At 42.7% G+C, this 19,835-nt stretch overlaps 1 protein-coding gene and 2 long non-coding RNA genes across 6 annotated transcripts in view; 1 reads left to right on the top strand and 2 right to left on the bottom strand.

The window, feature by feature from the left end:
• Nucleotides 1-19,726, bottom strand: part of ZEB1 (zinc finger E-box binding homeobox 1) — a 126,408-nt gene extending 106,682 nt beyond the window's left edge. Inside the window, exon 1 of one of the 2 annotated variants that reach the window (XM_080384297.1) lies at nucleotides 19,309-19,726. In XM_080384297.1, the coding sequence (XP_080240423.1) occupies nucleotides 19,309-19,366 (58 nt within the window). In that variant the 5' untranslated portion in view covers nucleotides 19,367-19,726. Of the gene's footprint in view, nucleotides 1-18,334; nucleotides 18,656-19,308 lie in introns of those variants that run through there. The other variant, XM_080384298.1, reaches the window with a different exon arrangement.
• On the bottom strand, nucleotides 5,340-18,328 carry LOC308062602. Its single transcript, XR_013927627.1, has 3 exons — nucleotides 11,143-18,328; nucleotides 10,762-10,939; nucleotides 5,340-9,941 (listed from the first exon to the last, which is right to left on the bottom strand). It is a non-coding gene; the product is annotated as an uncharacterized lncRNA (long non-coding RNA).
• Nucleotides 18,652-19,835, top strand: part of LOC308062603 — a 33,257-nt gene continuing 32,073 nt past the window's right edge. The window contains exons 1-2 of one of the 3 annotated variants that reach the window (XR_013927628.1): nucleotides 18,652-19,133; nucleotides 19,500-19,586. This is a non-coding gene — a long non-coding RNA (uncharacterized lncRNA). The remainder of the gene's footprint in view (nucleotides 19,134-19,499; nucleotides 19,587-19,835) is intronic. The other 2 variants (XR_013927629.1, XR_013927630.1) reach the window with 2 other exon arrangements.

Consider the following 19,835-nt stretch of genomic DNA (forward strand, 5'->3'; position numbering starts at 1 on the left):
AACACGGGCATAGGTCCAGGCTCCTGCTACTTCACTTTAAAATTACTCTGCTGGGCTGGAGCCTGTTAGTTCCAACTCATGTGCTGGGCTGTGACTTGTGAGGCTGAGGACTTCTTCAGTTGCTTCTGCAATGGAAGCAGAAGCCCACTCTGGGTGTCCACGTCCAGCAGAGGAGCAGAGCTGCTGCCCCTCTTCAGCCACCTCAGCTCACCTGCGTCAGGCAAGAGCAGCAGAGCCCTGCTCTCCCCACAGCACTTGTTCTGTGCCCTCTTCCAAGATGGACTGAAATAATTCAATTCTCCTTTAAAAAAAAAACACAACAAAAACCAAAAGCCATCCAGCTCATCAGCAAGTCTTTGTGTGAAAGTGTTTTAAATTGGGTGCTGAGTGAAGCGTATTTGTTTTCATGCAGAATTAACAGGTTTTTAAGCCCTTATCCACTAAGTTATGAAAAGCTATGAAAATAGAAAGTAAACAGTGAAAGGTGTGGAAGAAGCTAAAGGGAACTCCAGATTTAACACAGAGAACATCAACGCTCATGCTTCCATAATGACTCTTTTTAGGTTTAGTTTAAAAAAAAAAAAAAAAAAAAAAAGAGCACGCAATATCGTTGCTTAATGTTGCTTTTAATCTCTGAAGTTAGTGATGGCAAGTTATGTCCTAGTTTGGAAGCCTTTAAAAACCAACAAACCTCACCCTTTACTTAAAAATAAACCTTGCAAAGTTTTATTAAAAAGCGAACAGAAAAAACCTCCAAACAAGTGCACATGTAAGGTGGAAAATACTGGCCCATGTGTCAGATGAGAAGCGCTCACCCCACGAAGTGCAGGGCGTTCAGACAGATGTGTTAAGCTGTTTCAGGCAAAGCCTCAGAAGGCGCAGGGTAAATCTACACAAGCTGAAAACCCACAAGTCGGAGAGAAATTTCCCACAAGCCTCATGTGAAAGACTGCCTCCTTATACTCAAGTCTTTGAATAGTGCTTTTCTTCTGAAACAAAGTGTATGAGGTACAGCGAACAAACTGTAAAGGTAACTAGGCCTTTTGTCATATAGTTCCTCCACCCACTTGTACTTTACCGCACAATAACTCGTTTACAGATTCAGACCACTCCAGCTCCACACAGAAACAATCCTGTATTGTGAAGTGAAGCTACCACAGGAGTAAAATCTAAAAATACTACAAAAAGTCTATAACAATCATTTAGTAGAACTCTACAGCTCTTCCCTTAGAGACAAAGGCTTTCCCAATTTGAATGGGTAATAACAGACTTAGTCACTCCTTACTTGAGTATGACTAATAGCCTGCAAAAGCAAAAAATACATATGTACTGTACAGTATATAAAGCTGTTCATCTCTTAAAAAGATGATTTGCACTGAAGCAAAAGACGCTGTAGTATAAAAATCCATGTTATTTACCCTCCCATCTCTACTGGGGAGAGCAAAGCACTATGTAACACAGACCCGTTTCTGCATGTACTACCCAAGACAAGCTATTATGTGTTTGTTTACATCAGCAGATAGGTGCAACAGCTACAAAATAGCAATGGGTAGAACAAATAGCAGATCACACAGATCAACCAGCAATCTGCCTAGTCAGCTGTACATTAACACAAGTAAATAATGGGAGACCAGTTACACTGTTGGGAAAGTCTGGAAGAAAAGATGGAGTCTACCTACGCTCTACTTGCACTTTCACCTCCTAGAGAATAGTTAGTCCATCCCCCACAAGCCACTATAATAGAATAAAGATAAACGCAGGGATTATGCCAAGTTGACCCCAGGCTTTGTTCTTTCCCTCCAAGCACATTCAGTGAAAAGGTCTAAACACACATCTGATTTGACAAGCATTCAGATTCACAAAGAACGTGGTGAAAGTGAAATCATACTTGGGGCATTCATGGGTCCCTATGTCAAAGGTCATTCAACGTTTCAGCTGCTGCTTGCTAGGACTGAAAACAAACTAGTTTAAACCCCATCACCACAGACACTGACATATAGTTTGTGCCAGCCAAGAATATTTCATAGTGTGTTTAGCCAAATTTATCTCAGAGATAATATAATCTCTGGACAAAACATTTATTCCTCACAACTGTCTCATCTACATAAGGTAAGTAATTCTCCTTTTTCGCCAGATTCTCGACGTCAGCTCACATAACTGATCTGCAGAATATTTAATTATATGAGAAAGAAGGTTTGAACAACACATTTATGTGGGCCCCCCTCCTTTTAAAGAAATAACACATCTTTGTCTACCTAATTAAAGGTTGACTAGTTGCTTCATGCTGGGGGGGGGGGGAAGTCACATCTAAATCAGCTAAACCAGAGTGCTCAAAAAGCTTTAACAAATAACTTCTCATTGATTTTCTCAGTTTATCAAATATTACTTGAGTCTTCCAACCCTCATTAAGGGCATTTAAAGAAGGTACATTAGAAATAACTTGAAACAGTAGCAGTTCAGGCAGCTTCAGGGCTACAGCAAGTGGGGGAGCAGCAACTGAAAACCTGCTGAGAAATAACAACAGTGCAGGAAAACAAATGTATTCTTCCAAAGCCTTTGTGAAGCTCGCTCTCAGCTACGGCCAGCACAGTGGTAAGCCCAGCTGTCGATTCAGCAAGCTGCAAGACTGTCACTCCAAAACAGGTCACAGTTCAGCAAACAAGTTGTTATTTGTTTTTACTGCAGATGAAGAGGTCTACTCACTAAAAAGCAGCATATCTGAGGCAATGTTTTCCTAGGAACAATTAGCCTTTATGTATTACATATAATATAGCATGTTGCTGTCAGCAGATACCAGTAGACTTCTTTACTGGAGAACATCTCAAACCTCACTTTATTACAGAAGGTGGTTCACGTAACAATGCTGGGTTGCCATTGCTGGCAAACAGACATGCTTCTGTCACTTGGTTAGCAACCCAGACTTCCCCAAAGTTGAATGGTAGGGCATCAACAACTCCTACTACTACCCCTAGCTCCTATGCTGAAGCACTTTGAGTGCATCTGCCCCAAACCAGCCTCTACTCCTTGAGGTTTCCACCAAAGGCATACAATTTGGTAATGATAGACACAGGACCCAAAACTGACTGGTTCTCAAGGAAATAAAAAAACAGCCCACATTTAGTGGGATGTGTGCCATTAGTTGCATTACATGCTCTTACACTCAGGCATCAATTTAAATAACCTTTGGGCAGAAGACATCCTTTATCCTTTCGACAAATGGAAAAAAAGCCTCTCACGGAAGCAAAAAATGTGCTTGTTCTTTTTAGCTAAGGGAATTTGCCCTCCCAAACCTCCAGACGCCCAATATGACTTCTTCATCTGCACCTCTCCCCAACAAATAAGAAAGAATCCAATGGAAACAGAAGATTGACATCACCTCAAAGACTAAATATTTTGTTCCAGAGCCCTAATGCCTAAATGGAAACCTCCACGTAACAGGCTTTCCATGAGTGTCCTGCTTGCAGAAACAGGGGAAAAAAACCAACATCAAAAATAAGGACACACTTCTAAAGGGTTTGGGACAGGAGAGATCATTAAAAAACTCTTGCTCTTCTTCACGTGATACTGTGAGGATGCCAACACAGACATCACAAGGCAAGGCATACCTCACTTCTCTCCAGATCCCTTCCGTACCCCAGTGGGAACAAAGCACATCGCTTTCCTAGTGACCGGCAGGTCGTGTTCAGGATAGTATGGAAATCCCTCCTACTCTATCAATCATGCTGTGTAAATGAACAGATTTTTCATGTTGGTACAGCTGCTTACTAGTTTTAGAACACTGAATTTTGTAGATGGCTGTGGTGGCTACCAGACTAAGAATCTGAGAGATACAGAGGAATAAGATTCAGTTTAAAAGAAAAAAATTAACAGAGGTATTGATTACATATCGGTAGCATCCAAGGAAGCAAAATCAAAGTGCTTTTGCCTGTGTGGTCTTCCAGAACACCTTTACAAATCAAGAGGAAATCTCAGGACAAGTAGGTGTGAATGAATCTAAAAGATTTTGAACATATGCTTCCTCCAAAACAAAGCTTGACATTCCTTGTTCTGACACACTACAGGAAGATCTGCTGAATATTACATTTCAGTCTTTGCAAGTCACCCAAATTAAAGAGTTCCTAACTAACAGACAGTGTCCACTGAAGTACTCTGCAATAGTCATATAAGTTTTGCAGAATCGCATGAATTGCTCTAAGAAACCTAAACTACCTATTATTTACAGCAGAGATAATCAAAAGCCTTATTTAATCTCAGAAACATTGATTGGGCTTTTCTGATAGCAGTTTTTCCCCTTCTCTAAAACAGTCTTGCTTGGAACAGACGGGAAGAAAGGAGATGAAAATACACTGTAGTTCTGCATATCTTAAAATTCTGAAGGTCTTGGAGAGCTAGGTGAGAGAGCATGACAGAGTTCGATCCCTCATCCAGGAGGGAAAGCAATATTGTATTGACACTGACTTCTCCTAAGAGCTATTCAGTTCTAGAATGAGGAAAACGCATGAAGCTTTCTAACATTTTTGTCTGAAGCACATCTAAGAGACTCTTCTTTCTATTCACAGAAAAAAAATCCCACAAATCTGGAGTCACCAGGATTCACACAGGGCCTACAACACAAACGAAAGACACCAATTAACAGTATCTCAGATAACAAAACCACATATTCTAACTCTTCTACTGCAAAAACACACTTCTGCTCTACCTATGGAAAACAACAGACAAATAAAACTGGAGGTAACTACGTGGTTCTTGGCTGAACTAGGGATCAAAAGCAAATCACCGTAAAACCTGCGCCTTCCACATCTTAACACACTGCATTTGTCAAAGCTTAAGGCAAGGGTTGGCCATCAGGATTCACAAAAGCAAAACTGGGGGGAGGAAAGGCGGCATCTTCCAGGCCTGTACCCTTCAGGCACCTCATTTTGTGTCAAGCATTGTACCTTCACCTGCACAAGGCCTTCTGTAATTTCATAGTTTATGCATTAGATACTTTACAAAATAGATATTAAGATCTTGCCTCCTCCTCACTACAATTTTAAAATATGTTGTATTTTGAGCTAAATCTAACAATAAATATTCTGAATTGGTTACCTTTTAAACCTGAAAATACAGATCTCCAGGTCTGAGATTTCTGCCCCACGCCACCTCAGGCATTCCATAGCTCTGTGGCTGGTGGCCATCATTATCATGTCCTAAACTCAGGGTCCTAGCTCTGCTGCACTAGTACTTGCCAACAAGAAACAAAGCGATCTTAAGTTTCAACCCAAAAGCTGTTAAAATTGAAAGATAACACAAGTTATTAGTACTAGTATTATATTTTACTAGTGTATTTTTAAATACAGAACTTCAACCACACTAGTTATCTGAAGGTTTATTTTCAAACTAGCACATACAAGACCCAGTTAAGTCTCTCCAAAAAGTCCAAAATTCCTGGTTGCAGTATGCCCAAAAGGGATATTTGGAAATGGTCTACAGCTTGGTCAGACAGACTGACATATCCTATCGCTTGCCACTGATTAGGAGCAATCATACAAATTTAGGAAGCAAGAACAGTAAGTTTCTCCCCTGTCATGGTACAGCTCAACACAAGACTTCTTTTATGAATGTCTTGAAATAATTTAGTGAAGTTGAGCTTTCAACAGTTTTATCACTCTGTCTTTGACATTCTGCAACTTCCAAAACCTGTTCTGAAAACCAGCCATGTCACAATACTGTAGTCACGTCAGACCAGGTCAGTCCAAGGCAGCAATACCTTTTTCCCAGTATGATGTGTGATTATAAGAATCACATAAAAGATGAGAATAGTTCTAGATCTTTTTTATTCATAAGTGCCACTTCCCTAAGCTGCATTAGAAAGCAACATACTGCTTTTAGTTGTGCCAAATCACAGATGTTGAACATTTGTAAAATATGTAGCCACCCCCTTCCCCATAAAAGAGTTCACTTTCTTATTTTTACTCAAATCTCTTTGCATTACCTGTCAGCGACTACCTCCCCCCCCTTCTACCTGCGACGGCAGAAACTAGTGCCTTCCTACTGTAAACCACTGCAATCATATGGGGCAAGGCGAAAAACACCACAGGTCCTTTCTTAATAAATTAGCCTGGAACATCTTTTATAGTTGTCACCATCTACAGACTACCACTGTTAGATAGTTAACTAAGCTTTTGTCTTCTCATCAGCTTCCTTCCTAAGCAGCTACAGTCTTCAGTGCCATAAAAAGCTCATATGATCATAGAACTAATTCTGAACTGCAAAATAAAAATGCATGTAAAAATGAATTAAAACTGCTGTCAAGGGAGCAGCATCTGTGGAACAAGTGGTCTTCAAATGCCCCTCAGTTATTTTCTTTTCCTTGGGGGGAAAGACGGACAGATGACACTTTATTGGAGGAAAAGAAGGGAAAGGAAGAAGTACACATTTTGAGGAAGGGTCTTCCCTTAAAGAAGGGCAATCCAAGAGACGGGAAGAGCTGGTGTATAAAGTGCAGCTGAAAGGAGATCTTCAAGGGACACAGTCCATACAACAGATGGAATATACATCCTGAATAGCCACACTGAAACCTGGCAGCAGCTGACAAAATGAGAAAAATAACACAAAAGTTACTCAAACAGTATTCCCATTTTATTGATTACAAATAGTAATTTGTACATTTTGCTGCTAAAGCATAGATTTCCAGAGTCCACTTAAGTTGTATCTGCAGTGACATATTGAACAGACTCCAACAAGAGAGACAGACTGAAAAAAGTACAGGTTCAGAGGTTTCTTTAAAATTAAGCATTTTAGGACAAGTTTTGCATGTTTTAACAATTCCTCCATATTCTACAAATCAAATTGGTTTTATTCTGACTTGCCAGTTACTTTGGAAGCCTTGTTTATCAGGAGCTGTCTTCATTTCCCAAGCAGACACAATTCAGGATGATCATTCACTTAGCATAAATTAAAGTAGTGCACCTTTTTTTTTTTTTTTTTTTTTGGGGGGGGGGGGGGAGGGGGTGGCAGAGAGGCAGAAGCACCTTTTAGAGTTTGCATGTCAATACACAAAACAAAAAATCTTCTTGAAAGCTGTGGCAAGAGTAGCCACTACTGCTTACAGACACAGTAAACTAGGCAATCGAGGTTTTTTTAAACACTAGATTCTTATAGTGGGTAAGTATAGCTGTCAAAAATGTTGATAGGATTCCTAGTTATTTTTCCTGCTACTGTGCTTCCACACACAGACTTGTGCCTCTACTTGATTCAACTCACTACAGCTTTATATTTTTATATCCTCCTCTAACATCTGGATTCCCTCTGTCTCAGCCAGCCATGTTTCTGGCCCAGTTTCCTTCAAATCTGTATTAGTGCGTCTTCCAAAAGACTTAATAAACCCAACACACTTCTGCAGGGCAGATTATATAATCCTGCAACTAATCAACACACTAGAAAAAAAAAAAATTGAAAGAAAAAAAAGCCCCACAAAACACAAATCCACACACCTGCATGGTGAAAATGAAACTGAGCTGTCAGGCTATTACTCCCTTCCTTCCCACACAGATATATAGCAACCAGGAACAGTAAGTAGTACATCATCCATTTAGCTCATCAGTGTTTTCCTGCTAGAAGGATCTTCAGCATTACTCCGTAAAGCACCTAGGAATACTTTTGACAGTTGAAAAAAAAATTAAGTTTATTTTACACCCATTAACATGATCATAAACCAAAGGCTACTCTCTCCATCTCCTCAATACAGATATCCTCCATGGCAGGCTTGTCATTTTTTTCTTTATAATGGAGTCATTTTATTGTATGCAAGAAGCCTCAGGCATTTTGTACAGCCCATTACTCTTTGCTGCCCACATTCATCTGCTATCAGCCAGAAGCTCAACAGACAAAAGGAAAAGGCAGGAAAACAGGACGCATGGTTGTGCATGCGCAAAAACACTTCAGCTACAAAGTGTTTCCACAGTAGACCCAAGAGCCAATAAGACACACATTTGATTGCAGTCCTACTCAATGCTTCTGTGGTTGAAGGAAGTAGTGCGAGTTCTTTAAAGGCAGATAGGCTGGGAAGACATTTCAAAAACAACAACAAAAAAGAAGCGGCTTAATTAGGATGCCTACTAAGATACATTAAGGTACAAACTGGAAGGCTTTATTCAGTGAACAAGCATCCTGGAACTTGAAAAGTCACAACCATCTTTCCATTTTGAGGATTTGCTATACTAGACCTTCAAAATGCTTTAAAAGTATTGGCAAAAGTTGTAAAGATGAAATAAGAACTAAAAATAAGCAACTGTAAACTATTAGAACAAGACATTTGGCAAGTTTTCAATTGCAGCACTTCTGTTTTCTTACCTGCTCAGAAAAGAACTTGGGGGGTTTTTTTTGAAGTTGTATATTCTTTCCTATATCACAAACTATTGTGATGATACATATGCAAATCATTTCACTGCACTTGTATTTGCATGTGCAATGTGATAGCAAGGAGCTTTAAAGTTTTTGTTTTGTTTTTGTTTTTTTTTAAACAAAAAAAAGAGATTGGGGTAATCAAGAAACAGAGGCTTGCAACTTTATACCAAAATAAAGAAAATTCCCTATTTGCTGGAGTTCTTAACTACCTTATTTATTTTGTTTGTGAAGGAAAGCAGGCAGTACTGGCACAAGTTTTTTTTTAAGCATCATATCTACCAGCAACAGTTTGCATCGTATACCTTGTAAGAATTTTGTCAGGATCATAAACTTCCATTGTGTGTCATGATTTTTATTCACCTAAGTCTATTTCTATCCTTTGCAGCTGTAAAGCTAAAATTGTCCCTTTTGTGTGAACTGGCTTAGCTCACAGAAACAGAAAGTCTGCCACTAGTTTGTCACTCACATGCTGAGGTACAAACCTGGTTCATCCTTGTAAAGAAGTCCCCCTCCATCACGTAACTACCACATCAGCTATTCAGGCTGATCCCTGAAGGCAAGATCAATCATGTGGTAAAACACAGAGAACTATGGCATGTTATATTGCATTATGTGTCACTGAACTATTTCCCTTTTCCTATGCTACAACTACCAATTCAATTTTACTTCTCATTTCTGTTTAAGTTATTATTCCATTTTTGTGTAGAAAGAGTCTCCCAGCATTTTGACTGCAATATAGAATTGATTCTATCTTACTTCCACTATTTGTTGTAAGACATATTTAGGGTTTTGGGAATCAGTCAATTTAAAATTTAGAAAAAGTACAAGGTAAGCTTTACCATGAAGAACAGAATGTCAGAATAGTCTTTTCCATAGAAATAGCTTTGTGGTTTTAGTACATTACAATGCTTATGAACAACAGAACTTTACCTTGTGTTACTACAGGGAGCATTCAAGCCAGCCTAATACATTAAATTATTGGCTATAATAACTACACATACGTATGTCTACAAAACAAATTCCCATTGTAAGTGCAAATTCACTCTCAGCACTCAGTAGCTAGAATGTATGATGAAAACAGGTTATTATACCAAGGCATCCAACAGTCTGCCCCTCTCTAAAGTTGGCAAGAACAGTGTTTTCTCGTTGCCTCTGAACCACAGAAGTTCTGAAATCCCCTGTGAGTCTTGCCTTGCAGGACATGCAATTCTCTCCTGTGGCCATCTGCAGCACTTTTTCGACAGCAGCACCATCCCTGGCAGCACTCTGCAACCTTATCTTTCCTTCCCACATGTACAAGGTAAGAGGGGAAAAAAATACTGCATTTGCATATGTAATTATGGTGTAGCTCAGCAGTGAGCAAAAAATTACTGGAAGTTGAGAACAGATACGCCTGATGACCACACCTTAGCGTTTCAAATGAAAACGCTTTGCAAGGAAGGGGAAGGGACAGCAGCAGGGAAGGAAGCCAGTCATTACAGCTCCAAATCTGCTTCAAAGTCCTTATTCACCACCTCACTCTCTTTGCAGGGCCAACTGTACCTAGGTCCTTCCTGTGAACACTAACACAAGAATGAATCCAGTAGTATGTGACTGGTTTCATTTCACTTGAATTTACCAGCAATACTAGAGGAAAAAACAGGAAAGGCTATGGAAAGACACAAACAAAACAGAAGACTGAACAGCTTACAGATTCTGAATAGTACCTCCTTCTCCAGTCTAGAACGTCATGGGACTTAGATAGCATACAGGAGCTTAAGAGAAAGAGTAAAGCAGACTAGAAGGTGGGAAGAAGGAAAATCTGATGCATACCTGAAAGGATACAAGGCAGAAATTCCTCAAGGCGTTTAGAAAAAAATGTTTACAACCAAGTGCATTTAGTAAAAAGGGACAACTCCTCTCCTTTACGTTTCTGGGCATTAAGAAAAATTATATTAGACTGGGGGAGGGGAAAGATGTTTGGAAACAAACAAAAAACCCAACCTGCTTCTTTAGGTCAAATCTACTGGTTTAGCAAAAAATAACATAATCTCTGTAATTAAGGTCTGATTTTTCCGTTCCCTAGTTTGCACTTTTTCAGATGGAATAGATTTCCCCAGGCCTTTTTCAATCATGTCACATTTGTGATGTTCTGTAATCTCATTTTGCTTTCTCCAATATACACTCTATAGACAGATGTCTCTACAAAATGGAATAGAAAACTGCCTTCAGTGTCTGTCAGTTGTCTGTCAGGCAGAATTTAAAAAGGGATGTTTACTGAAATAATGAAAACATTTCATATCACAATAACTCAAGTTGTTCCCTAGTGTTCCTGGCTCAAGTAGCATTTGATCCTAATGACAACAGATGCACTAGTTCTATTGGTAAAAATACCTTCTGTACCACATTGGACTTTTAACCCCTTTATTTCAAGTATCATCCATGAAAGTCACTCTCAGGATCATGGTGAAAGGACAGCTTTATAATTTGTTTGTCTCCAGTGCTCTTGCCAGCTCCTTCCAGTGTTCCCCATTTAACACCCGAATTGTAGAGAAGCTAAAAAACAGAAGAGCTTGCAGAAAGACAGAGGGTATCAGCATCAAAGCCAAAAACATATTTAAAAATAGTACATAATACTACGTAGTTAGTTAGATAGTCAAGGAAGAGTTATTTCTTTTCCGTCTGATACACTCCAATATTATATGGGGTTCCTAGCAGTTAAAGAAGTGATTTTACATGTCCTTTCACTCAAGAAGGACTGCTACTCATACTCACAGATCCTAATTGGATAGGATGGAACGTCATCTCAGCACAGGATAGAATTTCTCTTTTTCATTCTCTCTCCTCAGTCATAATTGAGCCCCCTAACACATCCGGAAGAATGCATTCATCATTAGACATGTTCATTTGCTTTACATAGTTCTCCAAAAATAGGATAGATGGAACACATTGAAGGCAGAGACACGAGGGAGATGCTGCCAAACAGAAAGCAAACATTTGTAAGGAAAGCAACAAAGGATGCCAGTTTTCAGGTTTTAACCTTTGGGTGACAGCAGTTGTTAACCAAACTGCTTTGCAACAACAGGGGTAAAGTCCTCACATCAAGGAGATTGTGACAGCTGGGAATGACAGCTGAAAAGGAGGGAACTGAAACAGGCTGCTTTCAAACAGTACTGACTTCTCAAAGATGAGAAAGCATATTTTTAGTTAACTTCTGTTGCTCTGAAAAAGCACATTAAAATAAAAGATATAGTTACATTACAGTAATAGTATCAGAAACAAGCAGAGTGAGGCAAAATAAAAAGGCCTCTTTTCTTCCCTGTTTGGGGCTCCTCTGGGGACCAATGTGCAAGTCTAAAGAATGCTGGTTAGTATGTTAAGCTCTAACCAACTGAAACATAGGAATCACTGCCTGGCTGCTCCACATGTAAAAGAAGAAACTTGAGTTTGTGTCTTATCACCTACCCTCCTAGCATGAACATAAGCTGTTGGGCACTCACACAAGGAATCAGATGTATAGGCTCAGATACAGAAAGAGAGGACTCTCTATATATTTTTACTGCCTGAAAGGTACTTACATACTGTCACGATGGGGTTAGTATTTTTCTCAGAAGTACTGAAATAGATTTATAAAGCTATACTGCACTTCACTTTAGTTGGCATTTTATCCATCATCTCACTCTTCTTGACTGGCCTTCCCATTTTGCTCAACCATCACACAGGAATACTACTTACCTATGCAAGAAAGGGGCAAATAGTTTATTAAATAAACAAACTATGGCTCAACAAAAGGAAAACTTAAAATAATCCTGGTTTTTCTTTAAAAGAGGAGAGCAAGCAAAGATTAGAAAGCTGCAACTGTAAACAGCTTTTAAAGACATCAGACTTCTGTTACTCTTTCCAATAACTTATAAATAAACTTAAAAATAAGACAGCTAGGAATTAGACAGCCAGAAAAGCAAACCAAGACTGAGAAATACCCATGCGTGTGATAATTAGCTCAAGAAATTGACTCAGAATATCAGAGACAACGGCTTAATGAGAGATTTAAAAAAAGAAGTCGCCAACATTACATGGAAGCAGAAAGCATTACCAAAAGCTACATACAGAAAATCCCCTATAGAATCCCCAAACAATTCCAACGTTTCAAGGCATCATCTAGTCAGCTGAGCTCAAAGCCATTTCCCATTGAGATCTCCTCTGTGATCATGATCTGTTGCCAGATTCATCGCTCCCTGGAAGGCCACGAAGGTGCATCAGAAATAAGGTATCAGACCTTCAGTGAGAAGCAGACTACTCCCTGTTCTGTCCTCCCTCCTCACACATGGCCTTCGCCTCACCCATTCACCCCTGCCCACCCATTCATACATCCCTCTGCCATCCATGGCGTGCCTGGGGTTTTGTTGTTGGGTTGGGGTTTTTTTGTTGTTTTTTAAAGATTTCAAACGGCATTTCTCTCCACAAGAAAGAGTACCTATCATAACTGATCTACTATACTGTTTCATGACTAGAACTAACCGCACAGCTTCACTAATGAAGATAACGGACTGCCCTCCGCATCCACCTTGCCTCATGCTGCCAGGCCCCCCAGGCAGGAGCAGCACCCACCTGCACCCACAGCCAGCAGCCCTCCATGACAAACAGTAGCAAAACCTAGACTTGGCACATACTTGTCCCAGTCAAGTAGACTTTCCAGGCCTGACATTTATTTATGCATTTCTGGGGAGTTTTTGTTTTAAGGGGACTTAGGATTTTTTATTTACCTAGCAATCACTTTCAAATATTAGAAGTACCAGCCACATGCTGAGACTCTTCTTTAGTTATTACTGTCCCAACAAAACCAATATCTGATTAAATCATCTCTGCTTAGATGTCAACCTCTAAGAAAACAGTCTTCTGAACACCCCACACATCAGAGTAGGAATATCGATGTTAACAGTGTAGGTCTTAAGCCAGTTTTCTCCTGTTGTGTTTTACTTCTGTCTATCTACACATCACTGAACTTAAGATTTGGGAATACAAAAAATACCAAAAGACAAAATTCTACTTATTCAGCACATCATTACATCAACATTGACAACACAGACAGGAAACATCACCAATGAAGGTACTATCTTAGTACTATCTAAAAATTAGTACAGAGAAAATTTGAGGTTTGCATATTGCCACTTGTTTGCTGAAAGTACAAGTATTTCAAGACAACAAAATTGACAAAAATGAAGGGGCTTGACTACTTCAGCTAAAATTAATAGTAATGCTAAGTGGTAAATCTGTTATTTCTCTTTAAGGCTCTAGATCAAGCCAAATGCAAGGGTAGTCCCAAGGATTAAAAATGGATTGAGACTCAGCCTTGCTATGGACTTCCTGTGTGACCTTGGGTAAGTCACTTGAGAATTTAGTTCTCAAAAATAACAGGCCTATTATAGCTGCCAGAATGAAGCACCAAAGTTTGAGACCACAGATGTAAGCCAGACCCTACTTACTTCTCATAATGGCAAAGATCCTACCTGGTGAGCCCTTTCAAAAAGTGTAGGTAAACATGACTGGAATTTCAGGAATACTGATATTAAGCAACTGAAAGTTAACCTGGAACTGTACTTCAGAAACAGGTATGAAAGTTTGCATAAAACCAGAATTATTTCCATTTTTCAAGCTCTTCTTTTATATACTTGTGTGAAACCTATCACACATAGAATCTTTATGATCTCCGGAGATGCAGTATGTGCTGTTAAATACTGAATTGACAGTCGACGAAGCACACCATGTTCTAATCAGCTTGCAATATCAATTAGAGTTTTTGAAATTACTACAAACAGCTAATGAGTTTAAAGCAACGAGCCTGTATTTTTGGTAAATAATAATGACTGAATTTAGAAGTAGGGATTCTTAAGAGTCATTTGGCTAGATACTGTAGTTCCAGCAATTCCCCTGCAATAGAGAGCAGTTGCTCAAAAATCAGTTTAAAAACAAACAAGCAAAAACCCCACAACCCAAGCTTCACAGAAGCTGTTTTTATTTCTTTAACATAGTAAGAGAGTCCCCTGCATGTTAAAAATGTCTGCCGCTGGCATTTTAAACGCCACTGGCATTTTAAACCCTATTAAAACAGATGTTTCCACATGAAGAAAGGTATTGCACTGATATTTTTACTTCAGATTACTCCAGCCTCTCGCCCTACCACCGTAAAACTTCTGTAAGAAGAAATGACAGGTTAATACCACCACCTGAGTCCCAGTGGGGAAGGAGGCAGGGAACAGCTGTAGAACCCCCTTCCCCCGGCACTGCCAACGGCAGAGCTTGCTGACAGAGAGTGAGGGCCTAACTGAAGTCAGTAACATTGATACTAGTGGGACCTGTAATAAAGCCCAAAGTCCACAGAAAGACTCAATGGAGAGGGATATCTGATACAATAGAAAATGTTCAACAGAAAATTCGGTCAGAGCTCACAGAATTCAGATCCTCAGACTTTTAACTGAAAGGTTTCATCTACTTCATCTCCCTATGATAAGGGAAGCCCATGTCAGAGGGGAAGTTTCATCGACTTGCTACTCTTCGTCAACTGCTTTAGCGGCATGTTTACCAGTCCTGTAAGCAAGAAACTGTTTCAGGCAACTAATCACCTTAAACTGTACCTCAGCTAGCTAATTAACTTAAAACACCCTGATTCACAATTGTTAAAATAACAAGCACTGATTGCTGACAGTAAAATGAAGAGATAATAACATTTTTAAGCATATTCCCATTATATTTCAGTAGCTAACATTAAAACAGAAGTATCACTTGTCTATATGAGAGAAGATTTCCCTGGACTTAAAACAGTTAATTCAGATGTCCATGTAGACCTGTTCACTGTGCCTGGAATTTTAACTCAGGCTACATTCCTCAATTCCCAAATTGCAAGTTTAAATTAATGCTAGAGTGAAAACACGATACCTAGTGAAAAAGGAGGGACACAAGAGAAGAAAGGCATGACAAGGAATACTGTATCCCAAGCACCACTAACACCTGACATCCTGCCAGTAGTTAACACCTGGGAGCTAATAGAAATACACCATACTTTTGCCTTATTCAGTCACCTACGATCTTCTTACAGTCTTTAGCTTTGTAACAAAACTTTATAAGAAATTATTATCTAATAAAAAGAGAGGAAATCGAACTGTAAAGCAACTGAAATGGCATCTTACAAGTCAATCTACATAACCTTTTAGTAATGAACTCACTGTTACCAGGGGTAGAAAAACAAACAAAAAAACACACACAACAAAAAAAACCCTAGAAACATCAAATCAGTCTGCCTCAGCCTCTCGCCTCACAAACACCTGACAGCATGCAGAATTTACTCAGTTTCACACATTCTTCTTTTGGCCGTTAAATATGCACCTGAAACCAGAAGGCATACTTACATTATTTGCAAAACATCAATATAAAAGGTTGGTATCCTTTTAACCCTCTGGTAAGGCAAGTTTTAAATATTTAGCTTGTTTTACTTGTCTCACAGTATTACTGAAGAACAAGATGTCTTACTTTTAGTTTTGCTGTTTAATAAAAATTAAGACAAACCTATAACATATATGAGATGTCAAGAAAGCAACTAATCCCAATCCTGCAAGCCAACACAGAATAAGAAAGCATTTCCTGATACTCTATTTAAAGACCACGCAGGATTTGCATAGCATAGCAATGTGGATGACTGGGGAAAAAAAACAAACATCATTGCATCCCTCTTTTCTCCTCCTAATTCCTCTGTCACAAGAGGGGGAAAAGGCAGATAGGAAGAGAGACTCCCAACCAGCACTATGTTTCTGCTTTATCAGGATGGTGCTATAGTCTCAACACTTCGCTAACTCCTTTGCTGTAGCAGATGTTTTCGTGTACTGGCCAGAAGGACAATGACACAGGATAGTCTTCTTCAGGTACGAAGTGCCAGATTTTCTTGTAAGTGGAGGCTTTAATGGCAGCGCCAATCAGCTCTTTTGCTGATCTCCTGTAGGGGCCAATAAACAAGGTAGAAAAGGAACCACCTCTAGAGTTAAGAAGATAAGACTGTCTTCCCAGCTACAGCTAATGCATCAGGATGGCAGCCTTAAGTTCTGGCTCCCAAACACTGAGAGATGGGGAAAAAAACCAAACCAAAACATAAGTTTACAGTACAACAGCTGTGTTAAGTTTACCAACACATAAGAAGACTGAAAGTTTACAGTATACTAACTTGATGCTGTGGCCCAGTATTATTAATTGGTATACTGGATGTCAAGTGCAATCTCTAATAATCTCACATCCTGTGGTAAAGTGGGGAAAAGGCAACTGGAACAGCATAAAATTTAGTGTGTACTATGAACAAGCCAGTTGCTGAAACATCTCCTGTACGCTGATGTCTCATTGACAGAAGGTACTCACCTATAAGAGACTCGGGGGGGGGGGGGGGAGGAGAAAAAAACCCAAGAAGTCTCATATTTATTTTAAAGGTTAAAAGGGTTAGCATTTTTCCAGATACTTTATTTAGTAAATATTTCAAGTCAATCATAAACCCACTGCTCAGAAATTTCTATTATCCAGAATCTATTATCTAACCAATCCTGATGCTTCAATGCACGACTTAAGTTGGTTTTAATTCCTCAAAAAAAGGAACCAAAATCAGCCTAAAACAAGACATGCCATATTCTACATTGCAGAACTAGTTGATAAAGACTCAGAGGCTTTTTGTAGTAAAACGGGTGCAGCAATGAGGTCCAAAAGTGATGAAGATGAAAGATACCTGGAATGATACCACATCTTCTACACCTTTTGTTTTCTGCAAGTGATACACACTGCAGACAAAACGTTTTGTGCCAAACAGCACAAAAATCTGGTTTTCTAATATTAAGCACAAAGGAAAAACACTGACAGCAAGCGTGGTAAATAAATCCCTCCCTTGAGAACGAAAGCAGCAGACAGGAGGGGGCTGACATGCATGCAGGAGAAAACTAAACACCATCTTTTTTTCTACCTGCACAAGTTGCCATTTGCTGCAGCGATCAAGAATCTCTTTTGCCCGTTGATTTCAAAAGCTAGGCTCTCAGAAAAATTCTCTCTCAAGTCATCTGTTGATATGCTTTAAGAGTACGATATTCGTATCACTGGATCTTTAAGAGAAAAATCCATTTTCTTTCCTGTTCAGGTAAACATGTTTACAGCTCCTGCACAGACGCTGGGTGGTTCAGACTCACATGTCACACACATGTCGTCAGCAACAAGAAAAGCCCCTTTCTCTGGATCATCAACATTTTTAATAAGGTAAAGAGAAAAGCACTTTCCAAACTTACCTTCAGCACAGCCAAATCATGAGCTAAATATAAATATTTACACTACGACAAGGAATTAATAATACGAACGTGCAAACAGAAATACTTGCTAGAAAACGCACACAACAAAAATAAGGAAGCCCTCCTAAGTTCAAAGCGATCAAACCCACTCGCTGCCCCTGGAAAGGCCGTTATTTATCCCCACGTACCGCCCGAAGCGGTCAGGATTAGAGGAGCAGCACCCATCGTGACTCTGGTCTATTTCGGAGCCCGTTCACTGCGTACGAAAACATCTCAGATCGCAGGCGAAAGCCTTCCTATCTGTGACCCTGCACAGGAAATGCCACATAAAACCTAAAATTGCCAAGGAAGGTTACAAAATCTCCTGCTTTACATCCCATTCCGAAGAGTCGCTGCGAGAACCGAACTACTTCTCCATTTTCCAGAAAATCAGCAGAGTGGGTGTTACGAGCGGTTATTCCCCCCGCCGTGTACCTTTCAAATGCATCTTAAAGTAACACACGTACCGGGGGGGGAAACGACAAACCCACCCCAGAGCAGCCCTACGGTCTGAAATGTAAGTGTAATTCCTTATATAGACTGCAGCAGTTGGTCGCACACGCACGGGGAGCGGAGCGGGGGCCCCCGGCCAAACCGTTACCACCCATTATTATACAAACAGGTACCTCCGAAGCCAGAGGGAAGGCAAGAAACTTCGCCGCCCGCCCCCGCCGCCCGCGAGCAGCCCCCCCACCTCCAGGCCGCCCCGGCGGGACCCGGGGCGGGGAAGGCAGCGCGGCCGCGGGGCGCCGCCGGGGACCAACTCTCGGCGGGGAAGCGGCGAGCGGGCGGCGGGGCGCCGGGCCCCCTCCCGCCGGCCCGGGGCGGCCGCGCCGCGCTGCCCCCGCGCGAATCGCCGCCCGCTGCGGCGACGGTGCCTCCCCCCGCCGACGGCGGCCGCGCTCCTCGGGTGTGCCCCCCCCCCGCCTCCCGGTGACGGCTGGCGTCCCCCACCGCCGCCCCCCAAAAGGCGAACGCCGACCCGCCCCGCGGCGCCGGCCGGGAGCGAGTAGCCGGCCCGCTGCCGGGCGAACGAGGGGAACTCCGGCGGGCGGCGGAGAGGCGCTCCTAGGCGGGCGGCGGGGCGATCCCGCCCGCGGGGCCGGGGCGGGGGGGGGCGGGCGGGGAGGCCCCGCTCCGCTCCGCCGGGGCGCGCAGGTAATAAGTTTCGGAGTTGGGTCTGACGGGGCCGGGCGGGCGACGGAGGCTCCCCCGCCGCTCCCCGCGAGGCTCGGCGTCCCCGCCCGGGCCGGAGGGCGGCGGCGCGGCCGGGGGGCCCCCTGAGCCCGCTCCCCGCAGCGGCGGCGGGGCGGTCGCGGGGCGTGTGGGGGAAGGCAGCGTGTAACGGTCCCGGACAGGCGGCGGAGTGCGGAGGCACCGCTAGGCGGAGGAGGGAGGCAGGCAGCGAGGCGAGGGAGGCACCAGGTAGCGGATATAACGGTGCGGAGGGAGCCGGGCTCCCGGCGAGGAGCGGAGGGGGAATTACTTTCGCGCCCGCCCGACCTCCCCCCTCCGCGCTCGGGACGGCTCTGCCCGGCCCCCGCCCCGGCCCCGCCGCCGTCCCAGCGCAGCCGGGCCGCTGCCCCGCGGGCTGACTGACCGTTATTGCGCCTCGGGTTCGCCTGCTTCCTGCGCTTACACCTGGGGCCATCCGCCATGATCCTCTCGCTTGTGTCTAAATGCTCCAGTCACCTCCTCCCCCGCCCTCCCCCCTCCCTCCCCTCCCCTCCCCCCCGGACCTGGTTTACGACACTGGGTGGTTTTACTTTTACATCACCTTCCTACACCTAGTGCTCGGCCGGAACCTTGTTGCCAGGGGAGACGGGCGCTTTACGGCAGGACGTTTGAACGGCGGCGGGGGAAAAGTTGCGGCCGCAGGTACCGGCAGCGGCGGCCGCGGCCGGGGGAGGCTCGCGGGCGGTTGCGGTCTCGCCCCGGGGACCCCCGACCCGCCGCGGGGTGCGGCCCCCCGGTCCTCTGCCGGCGGCAGCGGGGGGGATCCCCGCGGGGCGGGGCGGGCTGGGCTGAGGGGGCGGGGGCCGCCGATCCCCGGGGAAGCGAAGGGGGATCCCCGCCGTCGGCGCGGCCCGCGGGGGAGCCCTTCCCGCCCCGCCACCGCCGCGTCGA

Source organism: Falco punctatus, assembly GCF_963210335.1.
Source record: "Falco punctatus genome assembly, chromosome: 4".
Classification (NCBI taxonomy): Eukaryota; Metazoa; Chordata; class Aves; order Falconiformes; family Falconidae; genus Falco; species Falco punctatus.